Source organism: Gavialis gangeticus, unplaced genomic scaffold (assembly GCF_001723915.1).
Source record: "Gavialis gangeticus isolate Ggan-Ray unplaced genomic scaffold, GavGan_comp1, whole genome shotgun sequence".
In the NCBI taxonomy this organism is placed as follows: Eukaryota; Metazoa; Chordata; order Crocodylia; family Gavialidae; genus Gavialis; species Gavialis gangeticus.
This window is the reverse complement of record NW_017729032.1, coordinates 183276183-183298829: the sequence shown is the minus strand read 5'-3', so window position 1 is coordinate 183298829 and position 22647 is coordinate 183276183. Positions and strand designations below refer to the sequence as shown.

Below are 22647 nucleotides of genomic sequence, written 5' to 3'. Positions count from 1 at the left end.
AGGTAAGCCAAGTGTGAGATAAGCAGGGAAACACAAGCACAGGCTCAGTCCTTGCCTGACCACCCCCCCCGTCCTTTCCCTAGTCCCAGCCTCCCTGGCTCACTGCCATGGGGACCTATCCCTATTCGTTACATTGTAAAGTGGGTTTGCTTTATGCAAATTTAGTTTATGCTCTATTCTCCAGGAATGCATGTACAGCATAAATCAAGGGAAACCTGTACAAATATGGTGATAAATCAGGTCATGAATCTATAAAAAAAAATGTGCATAGGTCCACAATTAAGACAGTAAAAAATAAATATAGTGATAAAGTTTATTGGTCATATTGATAGTAAAGGATGTTTAGCTCTGATCGCTTCAGCCTTGTAAGCAAAAATTGCAAGACAGTTTATTAAGTATGGGTCTGTTTAATTAACATGGCAATAAAACATTGCCTTTTAAAGCAGCTGTGATTTTTTTTTCCTTCCCACCTCTCCCCCCACCCATATTATCTACTACAGAGAGGTCCATCTAAGATGGAACCTGTAAAAACCATGTGTCGGCCCCTCTGCTCAAGCTAGAAAATGTCTGTGGTCCCAGTATTCGTGATAGGGAATTGTGTGTTTAGTTTGTATAAACTGAAAACAAATGCAGAAATGAAAAGGAAACTTGGTGTCCATTTGCAGGATTTGTGTATTGGGGAAAGGATTTACCTTTGGTGTGAGCAGAGTGGAGAGGCTGGAAATACTGAGAGAAATCAGGGAGCACAGGAGTTAGGACACAGCAGAGAGCACAGAGTAGAGGGTCTGAGCTGAGGGCTAATTGAGAAATCATGGAGCAGAGAGGCTGGGACAGGATGAAGAGAGTGAGCAGGGAAAAGAGAGGCTTGAAAGCTCCACCTGTAAGATGTTTAACCTGGAACTTTTTCTTAGTCCCATAGTTTCATAGTCCTGTGTGATTATGTCTTGGACAGGTTTCACTGTGCGTCTGTAGATGTTCTATTTCAGTGTAGTGAGGGAAGTCTACTCAAACAGTGAAGCTGGTGAACTGAAGTTTTAAGTTACTATGATTCTAGTTTCTATTTGAATGTTAGTATTTGTGTATAACAGTATTTTTTTACATGACAGCTTAGAAGTTTTTAACTTCCATCCTTCCCTTTTCCTTTTTCATGTCCTTGTAACAAGGTATTTAACAGAATTTGCATGTTCGTTGGACTGACAAGCCTGCGCTGTGAGCACTTCTGTTAGGACCTTAAACTTGCAACCTCTGAGCTATCAACTGTGTGCCTTAGTGCCTGCGCTACCCCACTCCCCCCCAGTTTCCAGTATGTGCACATATGTATATGGGGAGCAGTGTTTAGAAGAGATGTCTGTAGTTTAGCACTAGTTTCCTTAAGTGGTCTTTGCATAAACATTGGGTGAAGGATGATTGGTATTGGGTTTTATTTTTTCCCCACAAATAAATAGGGGAAAATTAATGGCAGAAGCATGTTCCTTTCTGATTCTTGCACATTAATAACTGGGTAAACTAGATCCCGATCTTGATATGAAATGCATCAGAACAGGAAAAAGACTGTCAAAACTTTAGATGACCGAGTACCATGCTAGGAAGAGACTGCTTAGTACGGATGCTGTTCTTGGAGAGCTTGACCCTCCCAGATGCTTAACAGTTTTCCAAGTATGCAAAAATTAATTTTCATGTGTTTGGACAAATTTGGGAATATTTTCCTGAGCAAAGCAAAAAACACATCTCTGACAGTGGTCTGACTTTCCTGTTACTCCAGAGGTGGGAGGCATAAAAAGTTTAACCTGATGTGAGAATTTTTTGTTTGTTTAATACTGTGCAACACTCTTTTCCCCATTTTTTTTTCTCCTCCCTCCCCAGCCCCCCTTAGCCTCATTCTTAAGACAGCTGAACCTTTTTAACAAAACAATTTGGCCTACAGAGGACACCCAACTTGGAAACCTTTAGCATGGACACTTAGCTTGGCCAAGAGTATAAGCAATTGGAAATGGGGATTTAAAGCAGGAAGTGTTGGGTAACTTTAATTATTGGTATCATTCCCAGGTCCACCTAGGCAAGACTAACTATTATTATTGTCTCAAAAATGGTCTAAATAAAGATGTTCATTTTTTTAACTAGTTAGGCTCTTCCATGGTGTATATCCAAATTATTTCCCTAATGAAAATTGATGGATGGATCTTTAGGATACAAACTCCTAACTTGGGACTATATAAATAGTCTAAAATATTTAACTGTTTTGCTACAAAAGAACACACTGCTTTGAGATGTAACAGATGCTATGGTTCTCCATGTAACAGCTTTTTATTTACCTGATGAGTAAAGACCTCTGATATGTTTCCAGGGTGTGGAATGGAAAGAGAGGACTTGTGCACACATCCTTCCTTCCTTCCTTCCTTCCTCATCAGTTGTTCTACTTACTTCAAGAGGTTTTTATTTTAATTTGTAGGGTGCATTCTCAGAAGAATCTTTGGCTAATTTACTACCAAATTAATGAACTTGGGTAACTTGTTTTAGTCATCTGTTTGTTCCAAGTGTACTCAAGGGGTTCATGTTTCTCTTTCCTTTAAAGAGAAACTGCCAGAATTGCTCCAGAACTCTTGGAGGATTGGTTTATTTTCTCCCTCCCCTTCACCCCCACTACCTAACAAAACCTGTTGGTATAGAGAGCCTTGCAAAAACTTCACTCTATCTTTTTCTTTTTTTAAGTTAATAATTTTGCTGTTATTGTATATTAAAGCTAATGTGAGATGATGAAGAAAACTTCAGGTTATTCATTGAAGTTCTTTTTCTGACATGGAGGTACTTTCCTTCCTGTGGAGTGTGAAGCCCCACAAAAAAAGTGGTGTGTAAGAGGACAGACCACTATCCTGCTTGTAAAGGCAAAGGCAGTTGTCATCGCAAGCAACCATGGGGACAACCAGGTCTCCATCTAAGTAAAGTAGCCTTCTCTAATGTATGGAGAAAACCTTGCATGCTGCAAAAAGAGAAATAAAGGAAATCCGTTCAACTCTTCTCCATTTTTACAGGGTAAGGATACACTTAGCTTCATTGTGGACTCCAGAACTTTTTAACTGTCCATTGAATACTAAGTGAACTTCCATTTTTTGATGTGTGACCCAGTCAGTGTGTAAAAGTTGATTATCCTTTTTTTCATCTGATTTTGTGGCATCATTGAACTGTCTTCTAGAACATTTAGAGACGTTTCTAAATGAAAAGTAGTTGGCAAAGGTAACACTTTTTGAAAAGGAAAAGAAAAATGGAAGAATTGTTAACTGCTCAGGCACCACTTGCCTTAAAGTAGTTTGGTATGACTTCTGAAAGTCAGGCTTTAAGCTTTTTTAGGCCTTTAGACTTCAGGTTCTCACCTTTATTTGAATCCACTAGTAGCTATATCTGCAGTATAATAAGTTTTTGTCCAAACCAAACAGTCTGAACTATGGCATATTCTCCTTCTTAGATGCAGAAAGAAAATAAACTTTGCTGCTTGCAGGACTGACCCACCCTGGATTTCTCAAATACTCCACAGTCTGCATATGACAAAGTTGGGGTCCTTAGGGAGATTTTTTTTAAATATTTTTTTTAAATGGTACCTTGCATGACTGAAAACAATTTTTAAAAGTTCCCCTGGCCTGATTTCAGCAGAAAATACCATCTCTTCTAAGATTCCCTCCCTTTGTGAGGAAATCAGAATTAGTGACAGGATGATCTAATGTGCCACTAGTGACCAAGACTACTGCATTGGTGGAGGGAATGGATTACGTAAAGTATGCTCAGATCCATATGTATCACATACTACAGGGATGCATACATTCTCTGCCAAAGTGTGCTTCAGACCCCCAAACAATGGTTATAACGGTTATAATAATTGATATTTTTATGTTGCATGGTCTATTGCCCTCTCTAGCTTTTAACTGAATGAGACCAAAAAAACCCCAATTATTTTTGTTTTGGCCCTACCTAGAATTGCTTGTCATCAGATCAAGCAAGGGGGAAGCTTATTTTTATGAAAACAGTTATATAAATATTAGGAATGTATGCCACAGTTAATGTAAGAACTTAAAAGCTTTTACAGACCAAAGACAGCTTAAAATGGCAGCAGTTTTAACATGGGACATGTAGGATGGCATAGTTCCAAGAATCCCATCTAGGTCAATTTGCCCTTTCATAATGCTGTGATAAAACTTGCAGTATGGTAGAAGCAGTAAGTCATACTCCTTTTAATGATGTCCACACCACATTGACGTTACGAAACATCCTTTGTTGTAACACATATATATCGAATATTGGGGTTTATTCACTAAATGTCAGTTCAAAACAGAACTACAGAAGAAAAACCATTAAGAGGTTCATCAGAAGACCACAGGTTCAGGAAATCCTTAAGGAGGGCGAACAGTTGGCTAAATCTGGCCCAGTTGTCATTAATCCATAGTCAGTGATTTATTTTTGCTTCATATCTAGTAAATTAAATATCTACATTTTTTCTTAATTTATATTGTATTTACTACTAAGTTACATAAATATTTTCATAAACAAATAAAAATGACAGTAAGGGTTGCCACAATCTGGTATGGACTTCCAAAGGAGGTGGTGCTCTCCCCTATCTTGGAGGTCTTTAAGAAGAAACTAGATAAGCACCTAGCTGGGGTCATCTGACCCCAGTGCTCTTTCCTGCCCAGGGCAGGGAGTTGGATGCAATCTACTGAGGTACCTTCTGACCCTAAAAATCTATGAAATCTATGAAAATTGTAATTGTATTGACAATAAATAGTGCTTTATAGCTACAGTAATGAACAATTCAGGGGATCATGAAGTTGCTTAACAAGGAATCTCATAGAACTTCTCAAATTGATTTAAAGTATATAATAAAAATATTTCTCATAATTAGACTGGAGGGCAACAGTAGAATGTAGTTAATGATTATTGTTGCTAAGAAATGTTCTCATATCACTTCTGTGCTCCTTTTCGTATTCCACCAAGAGTTTTTCAGACTAACAGATTTGTATTCAAGCATTTGTAATTTAAACAGATTTTCAAGAAAGGATTATTTTCATGGATGAAGAATATTCTCACCTTTTACTTGTCACAACTCTTAAAATGGAAAGTAGTGAACTAGACATACCATGATACTGAGTAGAAATTTGTTGCTTCCAAAGGCAATTACACTTGATTTCTGTCTTGCTTTGTTGGTATTCAAAAGTTTTATTAGACAATTTTCAACTTTGCTGGACTGATGTATTGAATGTTATAGTAGAGCACAATGAGCCCCAGTGCATTTTTCTTAGTTATTTTAACCTGAGCAACTAAAACTAACACCTAAAATACCGTAGTTATGAGTACTGATTAGTTGGTTTTCTGAGATGACTTCTGTGTAAACTATTAAAATTTTCAGATGTGTATCTTCCTTTAGCAAGACAGATAGTGAATATTGAATTCAGAAGCAAAAATTAACACAAACAAAAAATGTCAAACTGTCTTATTATTAATTTGTTATTGATGTAAGTGTCAATGAACTTGTATTTAGATGATTCAGTTTCTCAAAAAACATAGTCCAAATCTTTCTTGTCAAAAATATTCCTCAAAAATCTCAGCATGGCATGTTTTGTTTAGTATGTTGTCTTGATACTTATTTCTGCATCCTTTAGGCACAGAGATAGTATCCATAGAATTGCATAACATTGCTGTTTCTTGCAAAATACACCAGGTTAGACCTAATTGTAGACCTTCTTTTTTTCTGTTGCTGGTTAATTTGTCTGAGGTTTGTGACTAAATCAAACTTTTGGGAAGGTATGACATTAATCTGTAGTTTTTTTCTTATGTTTTTCCATACTAGGAAGAAGGCACTATCAAAGAAATAGCAATAACACATCATGTAAAGGAAGGACATGAGAAAGCAGACCCTTCACAGTTTGAACTTCTTAAAGTACTAGGACAAGGATCTTTTGGAAAGGTAGGTCTGTTGTATAGATTTCTGTAGAGGGTTATAAAAAGGATATTCAGAAGACCTGAAATTGGACAGCAATAAAGGTAAAATATTTGAGTAATTGCATGTTTCCATTCAAGTACAGTTACAGATCCAGACACCTTTTTAAAATAAGCTTTACTGCCAAGAACTCTCATTGTGTCGGACATTTTCTTGAAATCTGTAAATTGCTTTTTCAGTTCTGTTACTATGCAGACCTCAAAAGGACCTTTAAGGCATGTTTGCACCAGCCAGAGGCTGAGCTAGGGAGTGTGCAGGGCATACCCACGATACCTCAGATGGATGCAATATAGCTGCCTTTTGAGCAGTGAGCATGCAGCAATAAGCAGGCCTGAGACAGTTTGCTCAGCATTCAGCAGCATTTTAAAAGCACAGCAGTCTTGGAGTAGGTGTGCCAGGCTGTATTGAGGTGTTTCTTAGAATGTCTTCTGTCGGTATAGACTTGTCCATAATTAATTTTATAGACAGCTGTAGATTTGACTACTCAACTCTGCTGTTAGGGTATAAGGCCTACCTCTCAGTCTACAGTAGCCCATCTGTAAGGGCTTTCCTGCTTTAATGAACCTTTTTATGTTGTTATGTTACAGCCATTGGTTTAAAAATAAAAATAACCCATAACATTCTTCTCCCATGGCTACAGAGGCATCTTCTCCCTTATTCTTTTGGTCCCATGACTCTTCGTAGTTGCAGAGTAGTCTAACTTCAACAGGCAGGAGGCGCTGCTCCCACCCAAACTATTCTCTAGCTGTAGTGCTTATGGCAGGGGCAGAATCCTTTTTATAAAGGCAGGCCTTCCCTTGCAAGCCAGTTGTCACTATGGGCAGCTGATCTACAGCTGCCACTTTTAGGTCATCTTTGCAGAGGCCTCCCCTCCCCCACTGCAGCTTCTGGTCACTGTTGCAAGCAAGTATTTGGAATGGCTAATTTCCCAGCATTAATGAGCAGATGCTGCAGGGATGGGGGGTGAGAGCAGCCTCCTCCTGGAGCTGTGGTTCTCAACCAGAGTACTGTGGTACCACAAGATCCTTCTAAGGGTGCTGTGGAGTGCATACACCTACACAGTATTCATAAGGTAAACCCTGAGGTTTCAAATAAGAATCTGTAGTGTCAAAAATTTTCTGCCCTGTTGTGGTCTTTGAGTTCTGTGTAACAGAAAAAAATGCTCTATTTTCCTTCTCTGTAACAAGATGGTCCTTGAGTCTAATGATGTCAAGAACCACTGGGATAGAGGACTGGAGCAGCAGCCAGGATCAGCCAGCCATCAGTAAAATATGGTCTGGATTAGGGGGAAGCAAGGGATTAGCCAGCCGTTCTTAAAAGATGAGCTGGATCCTGTCTCTTTGCAGGCCAGATCTAGACTGTAGGTTGTAACCCCTGAGTTAGGGGATTTTCCTTGCACAGCCTCAAAGCCAAGCCTCTCACTTGCTGGGCGAGTGCTCTAACTATAAGGCTATTGGGCAAAAGTAGGAAGTACTGCTACCACTAATCAGTTAGTACCACTTACCTACACTCAGAAGTGGGAGCAGGAGCTCTTGCATGGCAAGTAAATAAGAGCACCCAATGTGCAGGATGAGTTCAGGCATCTCTGCTTCAAAAAATTTGAATGTACCCCTTTTGCTTAACGTTTTCTATTGACCTTCCTCTGGAGGAACAAACAATCTCTATTCTCTGTATAGAACACCTGTGTCCCTGAGCCCAGTCAAATTTATGTGGCTGTTCAGAATAATTAAATCTCACTGACTGTATGGGGTGCTTATATCAGGTTAAATTTGGGTTGCTGCTGTGGGGGACAGGTTTTGGATGTTCCATTGCCTAAACGTAAGCACCTCAGAAACTGAACTGGATCTAACCCAAAGTTACTACCTCTCTTTACTGAGTTAAGGACATCCTGTCCATACCTAACTGAATTAGTAGAAGGTTTGGACACACACCTGAAGCAGTTTCAAAAGGAGCAGGAAAGCTGCTACTTGGGAGCCCATATTACAGTGGTTCTCAGCCTTCTTAGACTCAAGGCACATGCCAAAAAAATGCCAGCTCTAAGCTTTCACTTGTTCCTTGATTACAGAAAAAACAATACGGCAGTTCTTTTGTTGCAAAGAACTCAAGGAGCACAGCAGTCGGAAGATGTTAGATTAGAAGCTATGGCTTCCTGTTGGATATCTCTGGGTTTATCTTGCAAATCATGTGTAGGTGTTTGCACACCTATCAGTGCTAATATTTCACAGTGTCCCATAGCACCCTAAAAGGAACTCATGGTATCCTTGGGTGCCCTGGCACCCTTTTTAAAAATCATTGGTGTGGTAACTGTTATGCTGCAACTTGCGTACATGTGATCCAGTACTGATATAAATGAGCTACATTTGAACTAACTTTGACCTTGGGTAAGTCAGGGTAAAGTTGAAGCTCTTTTTGCCACAGTTGTGTTGCTGCATGTGTAATAATCTGAACAGCAGCTTGCCGTCTTCTCTTGAATTCCCTTTAAAATGTATATTTGTCTGTATCCCAAGACACGAAGTTCTTTTAGACAGCCATCCTCTAAATAAATGCTTCTTAACAAAACATGAGAGTAGAAAGATCAGTTTTGTAGGTGAAACACAATTTCTTGGCTTTAATTCTTAACAAGGCCTATAAATCAATATAAGTGATTTGTATGTGCAGTTAAACTAAAAGTGTAGCTTCAGGGTCGCATTGTTAGTACTTGCGTGTATAGCAGCATATAGGAACTCTACCAAGATTGGAATCCCATTGTACAAAGCACAAACAGTACTGAGACACTGGTATGGGCACCAACTCTGGGATTCTTTCTGATATGTTTGACTTTATGAAAGGGTCCAACCCAATTTGTTATGTGAAAATCTAATAGCAGGATACAGTTGAGTCACTTGGGATAAAGAACTTGAAGGCTAACACAGTGATGATCTCAACTCCTTCATTTTTGTTGTTATAGTTGAACTTAGTCCCCCAATATTTTTTGAGTCATGTTTGAGAAAAATGAGAGAGAAATCCTCCGTAGTGTCAACGGGAGAATCCTTACCCCCTAATACTAAACAGAGAAAATTGGACAAAAGTGTACCCAGGACTTTTTAATGTGAAATGTAACTAGCATTTTAAATCAGTTGAGAGGGCTTGATTCTAAACTTTACTGCTGTAATAATACAGATTGATTAATGGTATAAAAGAATTTGGACCCAAAAGTATGCTCCACAGGAATTAAATTTGCTTCCTTAAATAGTTGTGTCCTTTGACCTTTCAACATCTGGTTGATGTATAGTTTCAAGTGAATACCAACAAAAAACAAACAAACATATTTGACTTTTTGTTACTAAACATAGAGGCTAAGGACAGAAATGATGCATAAACCAGTTATCAGAAACTGGTCCAAACCTGTAATGGAACAGAAGTTCAGTGCACATAAACTAGATTCTGCCATTTTGAAAGCAGTCTAAGGTAGACCTGAATGGATGTAGTATCAGATGTAATCACTTTAGGTTAGATTGGTCTATCAAACTTCTGTTCCAGATACGTTCCTGACACAAGTTAGGTCACATTACCTTTGAATCCTAGGATGTCTTCTTGCTAACCACCACCACCACTTCCCCAGCAGGCAGACAAGCTAGCGTTTACCCTAGCTTGTCTGCTCTGGCCGAGCCACGTGGCCATGCCCCCAGCCTGTCACAGAGCTGAAGCAGCAAAGCTTCTGCTCCCCAGCCCTGCTGCTGACGATGGCACAGGGGGCAGGCAGAGGGAGGAATGGATCACCCCCTTCTCCCCACTAGGGTCTACATCAGGGGCAGGCAATTATTTCGGGTGGAGGGCCGCCTACTGAGTTTTGGCAAGCCATTGAGGGCCGCATGACAGGCAGCCAGGGGCAGATAAATATTAATTTTCTAAATTTTTTAGGGGCCTTGCAGGACAGATGGAATGGCCTGGTGGGCCACATCTTTCCCATCCCTGGTCTATGTGGGGGGGAGGGGCTCTGACAAGGGTGTGAGGCTGGGGCAGTCGCAACCAAGCAAGATGGGTGGCATGCAGGAGTGGATTAACACTTCAACTTATCTATGGTACATTGCACAGTTGTTTTATAGTCGCTTTCATTATGTTAATGTCTCTCAAATTTCAGTAAAATATTAAACAATTTAGAGCAATTCCAGAAAAAATATGGGCACCAGATTTAATTTGTTTCTAAGGGACAGATGAGGTTCTTTGGGTAGATGTGATATCTTTTATTAGACCAACTAAATATTTGGAAACATTGTTTCTAATATGTTTGAATATTTAATTTTTGTTTTAAAATGCTTGTAGTGTTAACCTTGTAAGCAATCAGAACTGTAAAACTTTAAAATGAGACGCATTTAAAGGGACACAGAGAAATTTGTGTTCAGGTTATACAAGCAGTATAAAAGTGGACAAAATCGAATGGTCAATTACAACTGATGGAACTATTTTTGTAATTAACAGTTATCTCAACAAAATTCATCTGTTGCTATTGTATTGTATGCTGAAGCTTAGTTACCTGATTTAGCTTTGTTTTCATTAAGAACTTTTTAATGTGTTAAACACAGGTATTTCTTGTCAAAAAAATCTCAGGGTCGGATGCTAGACAACTTTATGCAATGAAGGTTTTAAGAAAGGCCACGCTGAAAGGTAAGTGATAGTTAAAGTAGATATTTCTGAAAGGTGATGTATGTTGTGCCAAACTTTTAAAAAAATCTTTTTCAGACCACTGTTTTGATACACTGTTTATAAGGACCTTGTTGAACATTGTCCTGTTTTACAAAACATTGTCCTGTTTTACAAAAATAGCCTTTAAAAATGTTGGTTTTTTATTATATTTATATTTGATGCCTGAGGATACTACATTCATATTATTTTTTAAGAACAAGTTTCATTCTATGAAAAATTCAGGTTACCTTACTATGATTACTTTATTGGCTACCAAGAATTAAAAAACAATTCTAATGAAATCCAGTATTTGTAAAATGAAATAAAATAAAGATGATTATAATGGAAGTCTTGGCCTTCTGCCTGTTAACACTGTCCCAACAGTAATCATGTTTCATCATTATTTTTGCTCCATGAATTTGGTGCTGACAACTTAGTCATTTTAACATGGCTGTATATATTTTTTCCTCTCCAAATGCTATGTAGGTTTGTGTATGAAATTCATACCTTTTGCTTAAAGTGGCTGAGTGCCCTACCCAGTTTTGGGTATGATGTTTAAAAATCTATTCTGGCGCCTGTTTGTTTTGAATTAAACAAAGTGAGGTTCTTTGAACACACAATCTCACTCTTCATGGAAAAAAAGAATTTCAGGATTATATATATGAAGTTTTATATGAAGAGAAGCTATTTTTGTTTCCTTTGTCCCAGGTGTACTTCATACACGGTCACAATAATCTTCAGGAAAAGGGTGGAAATCTCAGTACTGTATAACCTTCTAGCTACTGTTCTGTATTACTGAGAGAGTACTTTTGGTTTATAGTTAAGATCAGTATTTAAAGCAGGGATTTGATTACTGTGGTGTATGTTAAGAACCAGGTAATTGGTGTCCTCCCAAAAATTACTTACCCAGACATATATGAATGTTTTGAGAGATTTATGTTTTGAACCTTGACTCTGAATTTTCTTGGTTTTCTGTTGATGTGTATGCATCCTTCACTATTACTTTAATATAGCTTTTGTTAGAGGTTAAATAGAAGGGTTCATGAAGAATGGCATTATTTTTGTATGGGAGTACAAAAAAATTTTGTTAAAACAATTGCATTTAGATTTTTTTTTAAATGGAGTTTCTATGTTATGTATAGTCCAATATTTTTTCTGATTTGTTTTTGTCTCAGTGTTTGTATAAGATGCATATAGAAAAACCTATTTTGCTGTTGTGGCCAAAATTTCAAGGAAGAATTTATTTTCCTTTCCTTTTCTTTAATACACACACATTTTATGATTCGTGTGGAGTATCAGGTTGTATTTTTGTTTCAGATTCTGCAGTTGTTGCCAGAAGAAATAAAAACAGAATAGCATAACTCAGTTGAAAATAAGTCACACCGAGATGTAAGCTGTCATAGATTCTGACACTTAAGAATTGAGCAAGTGCAAGATGAAAAATAAAAGGCTGTATAATGTCCTTTTCTCCAAGTGTATTTCTACCTTGTGCCTCCATTTATTTATTTGTTTTCAGTCATGGCTTTGTAGCAGCTTTCAACTGACTCTCTCCTTTTTGCTGAAACTGGTGGATATTGAGTGTTTGAATGAATTGTTACGTTAACATTTTAAATTGGACCTGTGGTACAAAGGATATTGTTTCTCTGGTAGCTCCAGTTAAATCTTCACAGAGTTTAGAAATTGGTTTCCATCCATTTTAAATCCATTAGGTAGTTTTGATAATCTTGGATTCTCCTGGATGCCTGTAGCCTTCAGTGGGGTAGTTGGCTTTATTCACATCCTGCTTTGCGGAGGGAAGGGGAATTTAAACAGCAAGCAATAGACTTCTCTCCCAGGCCCTGGCAGACATATTTATGGTGTGATTAACATGTTAATTGCCCATAAATTATAATATGCTACATGTTCAGCCAATTGAAGGTGCAGACAAATGGCAAACCAGCCACAAAGATGTTCCACATTTAATGTGCAGTATTATTGTGGCTGTCTTGTATCATGTCTTAAATTGAGTGTGTGCTATGTTTCCCCAAGCTGTATTGCATCTTTTATTTTTTTTGGAAGCATCTCTTAATCCAAAATCAGTGATAATGATATCCTTTAAGACTGCTTGCTAATTGCAAACAGTTCTATTTCTCTCAAATATAGAGTATAGGAGAGAACTTTTTAACAGGGGTGCAGTTTTAGAAACTAGAATGAATTAATTGTAACATGCCCAACCTATGGGTATTTGGAGTGGGCTCAGAAATAAACAGGTCTAAGACAGAGTCCAGCTTACTAATCAGCACTCCTCTTTTATTGAAGGATGGCTTTTATCATCTTTCAGTACTTACCCATGAGTGAGAGAACAGGGCTATACCAATCCTATAGGCTTATTGTATACAAAGAACTGAAGTAGAAAGCCGTGTGCTTGAACAGATGCAATCCCACAAATAACTTTTGTGACCTTTTTGAGGATTCCTGATGTAAAGGTCAAACTTGAAATATAGAAATCCTTTCTGAGCTCAGTAGCCCATAATAGTTAAGTGCACTGAACGTTCAGTAATCTATTCACTGAGGATATAAAAACTTGGTAACTTAGTAGATAAATGGTAATTTTTGGTCACTTTTTTTTTCATCCATTTGTATATTATTGACAGGTTCAGAAAAAAGTAAAACAAAATAAACAAACAAAAACCCATGATTTGCCCACTGTGTGAAAGGTGTAATGGTTGTATCTAATCCTGTCTGTAGGGACCTACCAAATTCATGGCAGGAGTGGGCTGTGAAGCAGCTCCTTCTAATCTTGAAGGTTCCCCTGTGTACCCCCCACCACTGATTGGTGGAGAGGGCCTGCTGCTTGCTCCTGAGCAGCAGAGGGGCAAAAATCAGTTTTAACTGCCTTTTTTGTTACTCATTGCTGGTTGGCTGAGGGGCCCTGGCAACTCCGTCTGTTACTGACTGGTCAGGTGGCAAAAATGCCACTGTTACTTATATAACTGTTGCCTCCCTGCTGATCAGGAGTAGGGGGAAGGGGCGGGGGCACATGCAGCAGAGCTCGGCCAGGCAGTGCAGTCTATGGCTGGCCCTGTGGTGCTTCACGTGGACCCGAGCCCTGCCCAAGGCAGCATGTATCACGCTCCAGCCGGCACCTGGAGGTGGCTGCTCGTGGTCCTGGGCAGACAAAGTGGGTAGAAGGCAGCTGGAAGCTAGAGGCAAGGGGAGCAGAGCAGCATCCAGGTAGCTGCAGCCACACTGGGAGCAGCCCTGCTGGAAGATGTGCGTGCTGACTGGGGCCACGCTGGTGAATGCAGGCCAGAGCGTGGCATAGGCTGCTCCAAGTGGGGCTTGGCTCCATGGGGAGCACTACAGGGACAGCCACAGACCCCACTGCCGGGGTAAGCTCTGCTGCATGCGTCCTCTACCCCCTCCCCCTACTCCCAATCAGCAGGGAAGTGAAAATCACAGTTTTAAATATGGTACTGTTTTTGCCTCCTTGCCTGTCAGCAACAGATAAGAGGGCTGCCAGGCACCCCTGACCCCTCACAAATCAGCAGCAAAAAAGCACCATATTTTAAACTGCAGTTTTTACCTCCCTACTGCTCAGGAGCAAGCAGCTGGGCTCCTCCACCAGTCAGCGGTGGGGAGCATGCAGGGGAACCTTCAGGATGAGAGGAGCTGCTGCACAGCCCACTCCTGCTGTGAATTTGGTAGGCCCCTCCCTATCTGTGTTCTAGATAGTGAGAAACTTCAAATGTGAAGCTTTATCTATCTTATTTTGGCAGATATTTCTAAAATTGTAAGGATGCCCAAAACATTGGGTGGGTGTCCTTTTTACCATAGGTTGCAAAACTCCAAATAAATAAGAGTGACTTTAATGGTATAAAGTTGTTTATATTGGTGTAGTTTAAATGCATTCTTGTTTCTCTTAGGGATGTAAATACTGTTTTAAAAAATATCCTTTTAACTTGTTGTAATTACAGTGGTTAAACAGTTAATTGGTCTGGCTCCCAGAGGGAGCTGAGCTGCTTACTTGTGAAGAGCAGAGTGCGGGGGAGGAGGAACCTAGTACCTAATAGCTAGGCTTCCCAGACCCTGGTGCAGCCGCTTGCAGTATCCTTACTCCCTGCTGCGAGCATCCTGGGCTGCTCATGGTAGGTGGTGGGGAGAGTACAAGCAACTACACTACAGAGCCTATCTATAGGTACTAGTCTGTCTTCCCTCCTCATTCCTCCCTTCCTCCCTCCTGCCTGCCTTGCTGCTTTCCAGTTCCTGCTGGGGTACCATGAGGCTTCCCTTCCCATTTCCACCCCCCACCCCCCCAAACGCACTTCCATGATGGACAGTGCCTCACCCTGCTCTAAATGATAATTGGTAAACTATCGTTGATAAGCTATTGGTAAGCCACCAATTATCAGTGGCCTTATTGGTTAGATAATTAATCATTTAACCATTCACATCCCTAGTTCCGTTACCTTGTTTTCTTCTTGTAAATCAATGTTTATATTTTTTCAAAAACTATGAATATTTTGAAGTTCACAACAGTCACAAATCTTCTCTGTAAGGATTTTATGGAGCTACAGAAAGTTACAATAATAAAGCCAAAATGTACAAAAGAAATTGCCAAAATAATGGGGTAGGGAGGAAGTTTGCTCACAATATGAACCCTAGTTTGTGTTCATTGCCTTTTTTACAGTTCGAGATCGGGTTCGGACTAAAATGGAACGTGACATCTTAGTGGAAGTTAATCATCCTTTCATTGTCAAGTTACATTATGGTAAGATATATAAAAGATGCAATGTTTGTCATACATATTATTAATAAGAAATCTTGTCTATCTGCCACTCAAGTATGTGTTCAGAAAAATTATAGAAATCAGTTGGTTATCTGGGCCCTGATCCTGCAAAGCCTTATTGCATGTGTTTAGCTTTTACATAAGTTCGATAGTTGCTTTGAACTTGATCAGACAAATCACTGGGTGTATTTGTTAACCATGTGCACAAGTCTTTGAAAAATGTGGTGTAGTCCATTATTTCATAAGTGTAACAATCATCAGTTGAAATCTAGGTAGTTCTGTAAAAAGAGTTCATTCTCTATTCTTTGGCTACCATTGTTTCCGCTTTTTAAAATGCTTTCTTATCCAGGACTTGCTCTCTGAAGACCAGTACGAAGCAAAGGATTGGGTTCCATTCCTGTGAATTAGTAAAGATTCCTGTTGATTGCCACAGTAACTAGATTGGACCATAACATGTTCAGAGGAAGTACTGAAAATGACTAGGAGGGTTCAACCTGGTCCACACACCACAGGTGGCATGGGAGGTCTGTGTGTGGCTCTTGGTATACAAGGGAAGGGACAAGCAAGCAGCACGGTGGCAGATAAGGCAGAAAGCAGAGTAGTAGATGGGGAGCTCGAGGAAGTAAGATGAAAGCAGAGCAGCCGATTGGGCAGGTGAAGGGATAGGAGTAGCACCCTGTGAGGGTGGAGGGCTAATTTAGGGCATGCTTACCAAAATGGTAGGCCCTCACTGGTATACAGCATCTGTTGTTAACGGTACAAAGTAAACTGAAAAAGGCAATTTCACTTGTAGTTTGTTTCTTCTAATCTTTCAGTTTTGGTAATTGTAGGCTTGGTTTAAAATAGTATACTCTGAATGTTCAGACCTGTGATTTTTAAGTTGATAATATCCCTTTCAAGACTGGATTATTCAGTATAGCCTACTTCAGTTCTTTGCCCATTCCAATTTTAAATTGCTTAATTTATGTAGCTTCCACAACTCTCCTTGTATGATAACTGTACACAGTACTAGATCTTCTTATAAAACTGAATATCCAGAAATATCCAAACCAACTATGAATATAATTTGTTAGTCTGCTGTTTCACAAACTAGAGTTTTTTATTATCAAAAAAGAGGATGTGAAATTGTTTTTCATTGGTGATCTGCCTTTACTTTTTCTTCTGATATGACACAGACTCATTTTTAGGTAATCTGAACTGTCAGTACCATAGCAAGGGGGGAGGGGTGAGCAGGGCAACTGCATCGGGTACCAAAGTGAAGGGATGCCAACAGGCGCTGCCCAGCCGGGGCAGGGCGTAAGATGGAGCCACGAGCAGCTTGTCCAGGGGAGCTCAGGGATGGGGGGAGGGCAGCTCCTGCCACTGTGTGCACTCCTGAGCAAGCATGGGGCGGGGCATGTGCTCCCTGGATCTGTGTGCAGGACCAGGGCAGGTTGCCACTGCGAGTTTGTCCAGGGCACCACGCTTCCTTGCTATGGCACTGTGAACTGTCTTTTAATATTTTAAATGAGCATCATCCACCATGGGTAGAAAATGTTTTTGGATATAGGAACAACAGTAAATTCTGATAAACTTGTTCTTTTGTTCATAATGGATAACTTAAAAAAACTGCTTAATAAAAATGTTTTAATGGATCTTTACAGCTTTTCAAACAGAAGGGAAGCTGTATCTTATTCTGGATTTTCTCAGGGGAGGAGACTTGTTTACACGCTTATCCAAAGAGGTAAACAGTTAATTATGCCAAGCATATTTAATGTGGTGTTTAAGTTATCTATATTGGCAAACTAGATCAATCCCTACATGAATAATATTTTTAATTCCCAATGAGGACCTGATGAAAAATGCCTTGCAGTCAAAGCTCATCTAACTTTATCCCAGCTGTGTAATTATTCCAATAAAAGATATCACCCAAAAAACAATCCTTGCCTCTCTCTTCAAAATTTAAGCATACTTTAAAAATATTTTTAATCCAGGATCTTCTATTGCCTGTTGGTAGTCCTGTTGTGAGGTGGTTGTTGTATAATTTAGGAGATGGCACAAGCAGGCAGGCAGTTTACCCATGTTGCTCCTAGACTCCTATTTTTGCCAGTCTATTTAAGAAACAAATGTTTCAAAGTATGCAGCTCATGCAGTGGTGTCTCTTTTGTAGATGGCCTAAAATAAACACTGTAAAGTATGAATTGTCCCATTCCTCTTATTCAGGTGTTGCCTCGTGAATGGTTAATGTTTAGTTTCAACCTCAAAAAAGTTATTTCACTGTTTTGTGCTTGCACTGCACTATATTACCTTCTCATCAGTGGCTTCTCCATCTTCAGCAGTTTTACAGATGCAGGGTTTCTAAAGAATCCAATGGATATGTTCCTATTGTTACAGGGCAGGCAGCGGTGGCACTGGGACGGGGGCTACAGGGAATTTTGGGGTGGCTATAGCCCTCCAAGTCCCTTCTAGCACTGCCCCAGCTCAGGGTACTTGCTCTGTTGCCTTTCCCTCAGGAGCCCTGCCCTGGCCACACGTCCCCTGCCCACTCTGCGGCAGGGGGCTCCTGAAGGAAAGGCACCAGAGTGAGTGCCCCAAGCAGGGGCGGTGCTAGGGTAGGCTTGGAAGGCTGTAGCTACCCCAAAATTTCCCTGTAGCCACCCCTCCAAGTGCAGCCCCTGGCTCTGAGCCTGCAGCAGGCAGCCAACCCTCACCCCATGCACAAATCCAGGAGCCACGTGCCTCCCCCAGGGGTGTGCACAACAGCGGAGAGCTGCAGTTCCCACCCCCCACACCCCCTGAACAAGCTGGCTGCGGCTCTGTCCTGCTCCCTGCCCTGGGGTAGCATTAACTGTCCTGGCTGGGTAGCGCCTGCCCCTGCTTCACTCCTTCCCTCACCATGGGGCCTCGATCTGCCATCCCCGTGCTCCTTCTCTTTCCTGCCCGCCTGTCCTCCCCCTCACTCCCCCCTAGCTACCAGGCTGCATTCCTGGCCGTGTGCATGCTGTGGCTGTGCATGGCATTTATCAGTGACATTGTCAGTAGAGCTGCCTGAAACTTCAGCAGCCGTTTCGTTTCGGAGGTGTTTTAGCCCATTTCAGCACCTGAAACACCAAATCTGAAATGAAACGGAAATGCTCTGAAACCTCTCTGAAACATTACAAAACGTTTTGGATGGTTTCATTTCATTTTGGAGAGGTTTCAGAGCTGGGCTTGGAAGGAAACAAATTAAGAGGAGGGAGGGAGAAGGGGGGGCGTGGACTGCTCTGATACTGACATCTGTAGCTGGCCAGTGTCTGCAGTCTGTCCCTGAGAACCCTTCCAATCCCAGTGCTGTGAGGGAGGGACAGCAGCCTGCTGTCATCCCACATGCAGATCTGGAGGGGCATGCCCCCTGGGAGGAGTCTGGCACGGCTCTGCAGCCCTCCTAGCGGGCATGGGCCCCCAGATCTGTGTGTGGGACGACAGCATGCTGCTGCTGCCAGCTAGGGACGACAGCAGCACCAGTCTTCCTGGCACTCAGTCCCAGCCAGCAGTGGCAGCCTGCTGTCATCCTGTATGCAGATCCAGGGACCTTTGCCCCTCAGGAGGAGTCTGGTACAGCCCTGCAGCCCTCTTGGCAGGCATGGACCCCCAAATCTGTGTACGGGATGACAGCATGCTGCTGCTGCCAACAAGTTATGCAAGTTTTGCTTTGAACAGTTTGAGGTGCAGTTTCACAGAACCCCTGCACACATCTCCTTGAAACTTGGCAAGCTTCATGCCCCCTGAAGGAGCTACCATCCCTGCAGTTTTCATCCGAATCAGGCAAGAATTGACAAAGTTATGGGCATTTTAGTGATTTCCCCATTGTAGCCTATGTTTCTAATCACCAAAACGGTGTGGAAGCTCTGAAACAGATCTGGCCATATCGAAACAGAACAGTGATCCGAAACACTGAAACAAATCACCGTCCCTCCATAACGGCTTAATCCGAAACCGAATCACAATATAGCTGTGTCACACAGCCCTAACTATCAGTCAAAAAAAAAGCCAGTTGTCAGTAATGTTAGTTTTCCTGTTATTGATGCCAGTCTAATATGCGACCAATATATTAGTCCACCTCTAGTAGTAGCATCACAAAGTGAGCAAGGTAAGATTCAGCCTCCTGACATCGAACTCTCCCTTAACTTTGCTCTATGAAAAAGGTATTAAGTCCTTCCCTCCTAAATTCTTATTTAAAATGATAGCAACGTTCCACCGTACTATGTTGATTTGTCATTCTTCTTTGCCAAAATCCATTTGCTGCCTGTCAAAGTTAGGGTTCCATGCTTTAATTATAAAGAAGGCCCAGGCAAAGTGTCTAAAGAGACACTAACCCAGTGGATGCTTTTGTCTAAGAAGTTCCCAGAATTCTGTGATTCCAGCACTGTGCATAGTACACTTTCCCTGTGTGTAATTCTAAAGATGCATTACTGTTTTCAGTTATAGAAGATTTAATCTTCATTTAGGAAAAAAAGATAAGGAGATGAGGCATCTGTTTCAGGAAGTGTCATTTTATACATAGAGAAATACACAGCATACATTAAAAGAAAACTATACAAATTTTGCTTAGTCCAGAAATTTGAAATGAGGGTATTTTATCAGAATAACTGAAGTCCCATTAAGGGAAAGAGTGCTGTGCTAGACTCAGCTTGTTCAGGTGATGCGCATTGGAATTTGTATGCTTGGATTAATAAAATATATTATTTTGCTTTTTCAGGTGATGTTCACAGAAGAAGATGTTAAATTCTACTTGGCTGAATTAGCACTTGCATTAGATCATCTACATAGTCTTGGAATAATATACAGGGACCTAAAACCAGAAAAGTAAGAATTGTTTTTTAATAAATGCAATGTACTTAATTCTTGTTTAGCTAGCAGTTCTAAAATATTAAGTACCGCTTACTATATGGCTAGTCTTTCAAAGCTAGAGACTTTAGAGATCACATTTTTTTTAAAGTGGTGGGTTGTATTTTTTTAAAGCATTTACTATGTATGTTATACATTGGACATACGTTGCCTGTTTGCTCTGTGCTGGACTGTTCCACTTCTGTGGAGCCATCTCTGTGTTTATCTACTGCAATTCCAGTTTTGGATTGTCACTGAGAACACAAATCATCAGTTGGGGTGGGGTGGGGATTGTGAATGGCAGTGGCATTAATCCCAGCATGCTGGTCAGGCCAGCACAGTGGCTCTGGCAGCTGCAGTGAGAAGCCCTCCGGTCTGGATCTGGCCTGCCTACTAGGGCTGTGCGAAGCTTTAGTAGCCGATTTGATTCAGAGGAGATTGGGCAGCTGAATCTCTGAATCTGAATCAAATTAGGAGACCGATTAAAAGATCCGAATCGAATCAGAAGCCTCCAAATCAATTCAGAAATTTGGAAGGCTTGCCGCAAACAAACTGGTAAGAGGGAGAGGGAAGGGGGTGATCTTCCATATATGGAAAAGGCTGGGGGAAAGACTGCTCTGATTTTGACACCTGTAGCTGGCCGATGACTGTGGTGTTTCTCTGTGTCTGGAGTGATCTGTGCCTTTGGTGAATTGTCTCTTGGAGCAGCAGCCTCTGAAAGGCTTAGTCTCTTGCTAGGTAGTCTCTCTTCTTGTAAGTTGTATCCAATCCTTTCCTACTTACCCTTGCCTACAATCCCTATTGTTATCCCTATTTATTCCTTTCAACTCATTCTCCTCCCCCCCCCCAATCCTCTTATTTGTTCTTGTTAGTCTGTCTTGATTCTTTCCCCCTACAAAAAGAAATCTGTGTTTTCCCTGACAGCGTGTCATCACTGTGCAGGAAAGCACAACATATATTACATGCACGCATTTTGCAGCACACCAAACATTACGAAGCGTGCTGGAAAGGCAGGTGCCAGGTCTTCTGGCAGAGAGGGGAGAGGGGACAGAGGGAGAGCTGCGAGTTCCTTCCACCCCAAACATAGACACACACCCTCTTTCCTGGCACCAATGAGTCTTCTGCTGCTAGTGGGAGCAAGGAGGTGGTAGCAGTGCCTGCACCTGCACCACCACTACTAACCAGCAGCAACATGACATTCTGCAACCCAATTTCAGTTCCCAGTGTGAGCCTTCCAGTGCCAGAGGAGGAGCTGGATCTGGAAGCAGAGGAGCTGAAGGCCATAGTGAAGGAAATTCTGCGAAGGAGGGGGAATCTGAGTTTTTGCTCCACACCCCTTAGAGTTCCCCTAAAGGCAGGTCTCTTTTTCTGAAAGGCACATCAGAGGAAGTTGTGGGGGCAGGTGACTCAACTCCTTCTGTTGTTGTGCTTCTGCCTGGTGAGGAGGGGGATATGGCAGGATCCCCACCCTCAACCCAGAAGCAGGTGGGTAGTGTAGTGGGATAATTTTGAGGTGGCAGATGATCCCAGGTACGCTGCCTGCCAGTACTGCTGAAGGCAGATCAGCTGGGGCAAGGAGGTGAAACACTTCACCACCATGGTGATGCTGCAGCATCTCGGGAGGCAGCACCCCCTTGCCCTTCTTCCTCCTCAGCCTGGCACTAGTGGGAATGTGTCCAAAGGGAAGTCCCCCTCTCGCTCCAAAGCCCTTGTCCTCAAGAAGCAGGCCTCCATGGACCAGTGGGGGGAAGGCGGAGACAAAGGGGGGCACATTCTAAAGGCGAGCAAGGTCACCCAGAGCACTGGGGAGATGCTTGTTCTGGATGGCCACACCTGCTTTGAATATCCAGGGTTCAGGTGGCTCATGGCACTCGTGTCCCAGTCATACTAAGTGCCTGCACACACCACCTTTAGCAGGACAGTGGGCATGCAGAGAGTACTTGAGGGAGGAGCCGCGCAAGGCACGTCTGCAGGTGGCCTTACACTTCACTTCATCTTGGACATCTGGAGCAGCTGGGGTGGAGATCATGCCTACCTCTCCCTCACTGGGCACTGGTGCAATCAGTCAGGGCGTCAGTGGGCTCTCCTTCAAGTGGAGGTGATGGATGGGTTCCACATGGCAAGGGAGATCATGGTGGCCATGAACCGCATAGTTCAGGGGTGGCTTATTGGGCAGGGCAAGCTCACCTGCAGGTTCATGGTCACTGACAACAGGGGCCAAAATGGTCAGGCGGTGTGTGATGCCAACAAAGTTGGCTGTGTGGCACACAAGTTTCACCTCATTGTCAGGGAACCCTTGGAGGGAGACAGGGCTCCCGGTGATCACTACCAGTTCATTTCAAAACGCAGGAAGGCATGGGTGACTGGTGCCTCCCGAGTCTTGGGGGGG

The 22647-nt window shown here is 41.7% G+C and overlaps 1 protein-coding gene across 4 annotated transcripts in view; it reads left to right on the top strand.

The window, feature by feature from the left end:
- The window catches only part of RPS6KA3 (ribosomal protein S6 kinase A3), a 142915-nt gene that overhangs the window by 77051 nt on the left and 43217 nt on the right, over nucleotides 1-22647 (top strand). For all 4 annotated transcript variants that reach the window (XM_019524135.1, XM_019524138.1, XM_019524137.1 and 1 more), the window contains 5 exons: nucleotides 5834-5950; nucleotides 10546-10627; nucleotides 15315-15395; nucleotides 17057-17136; nucleotides 20131-20237. In XM_019524135.1, coding sequence (XP_019379680.1) covers nucleotides 5834-5950; nucleotides 10546-10627; nucleotides 15315-15395; nucleotides 17057-17136; nucleotides 20131-20237 — 467 coding nt within the window. The remainder of the gene's footprint in view (nucleotides 1-5833; nucleotides 5951-10545; nucleotides 10628-15314; nucleotides 15396-17056; nucleotides 17137-20130; nucleotides 20238-22647) is intronic.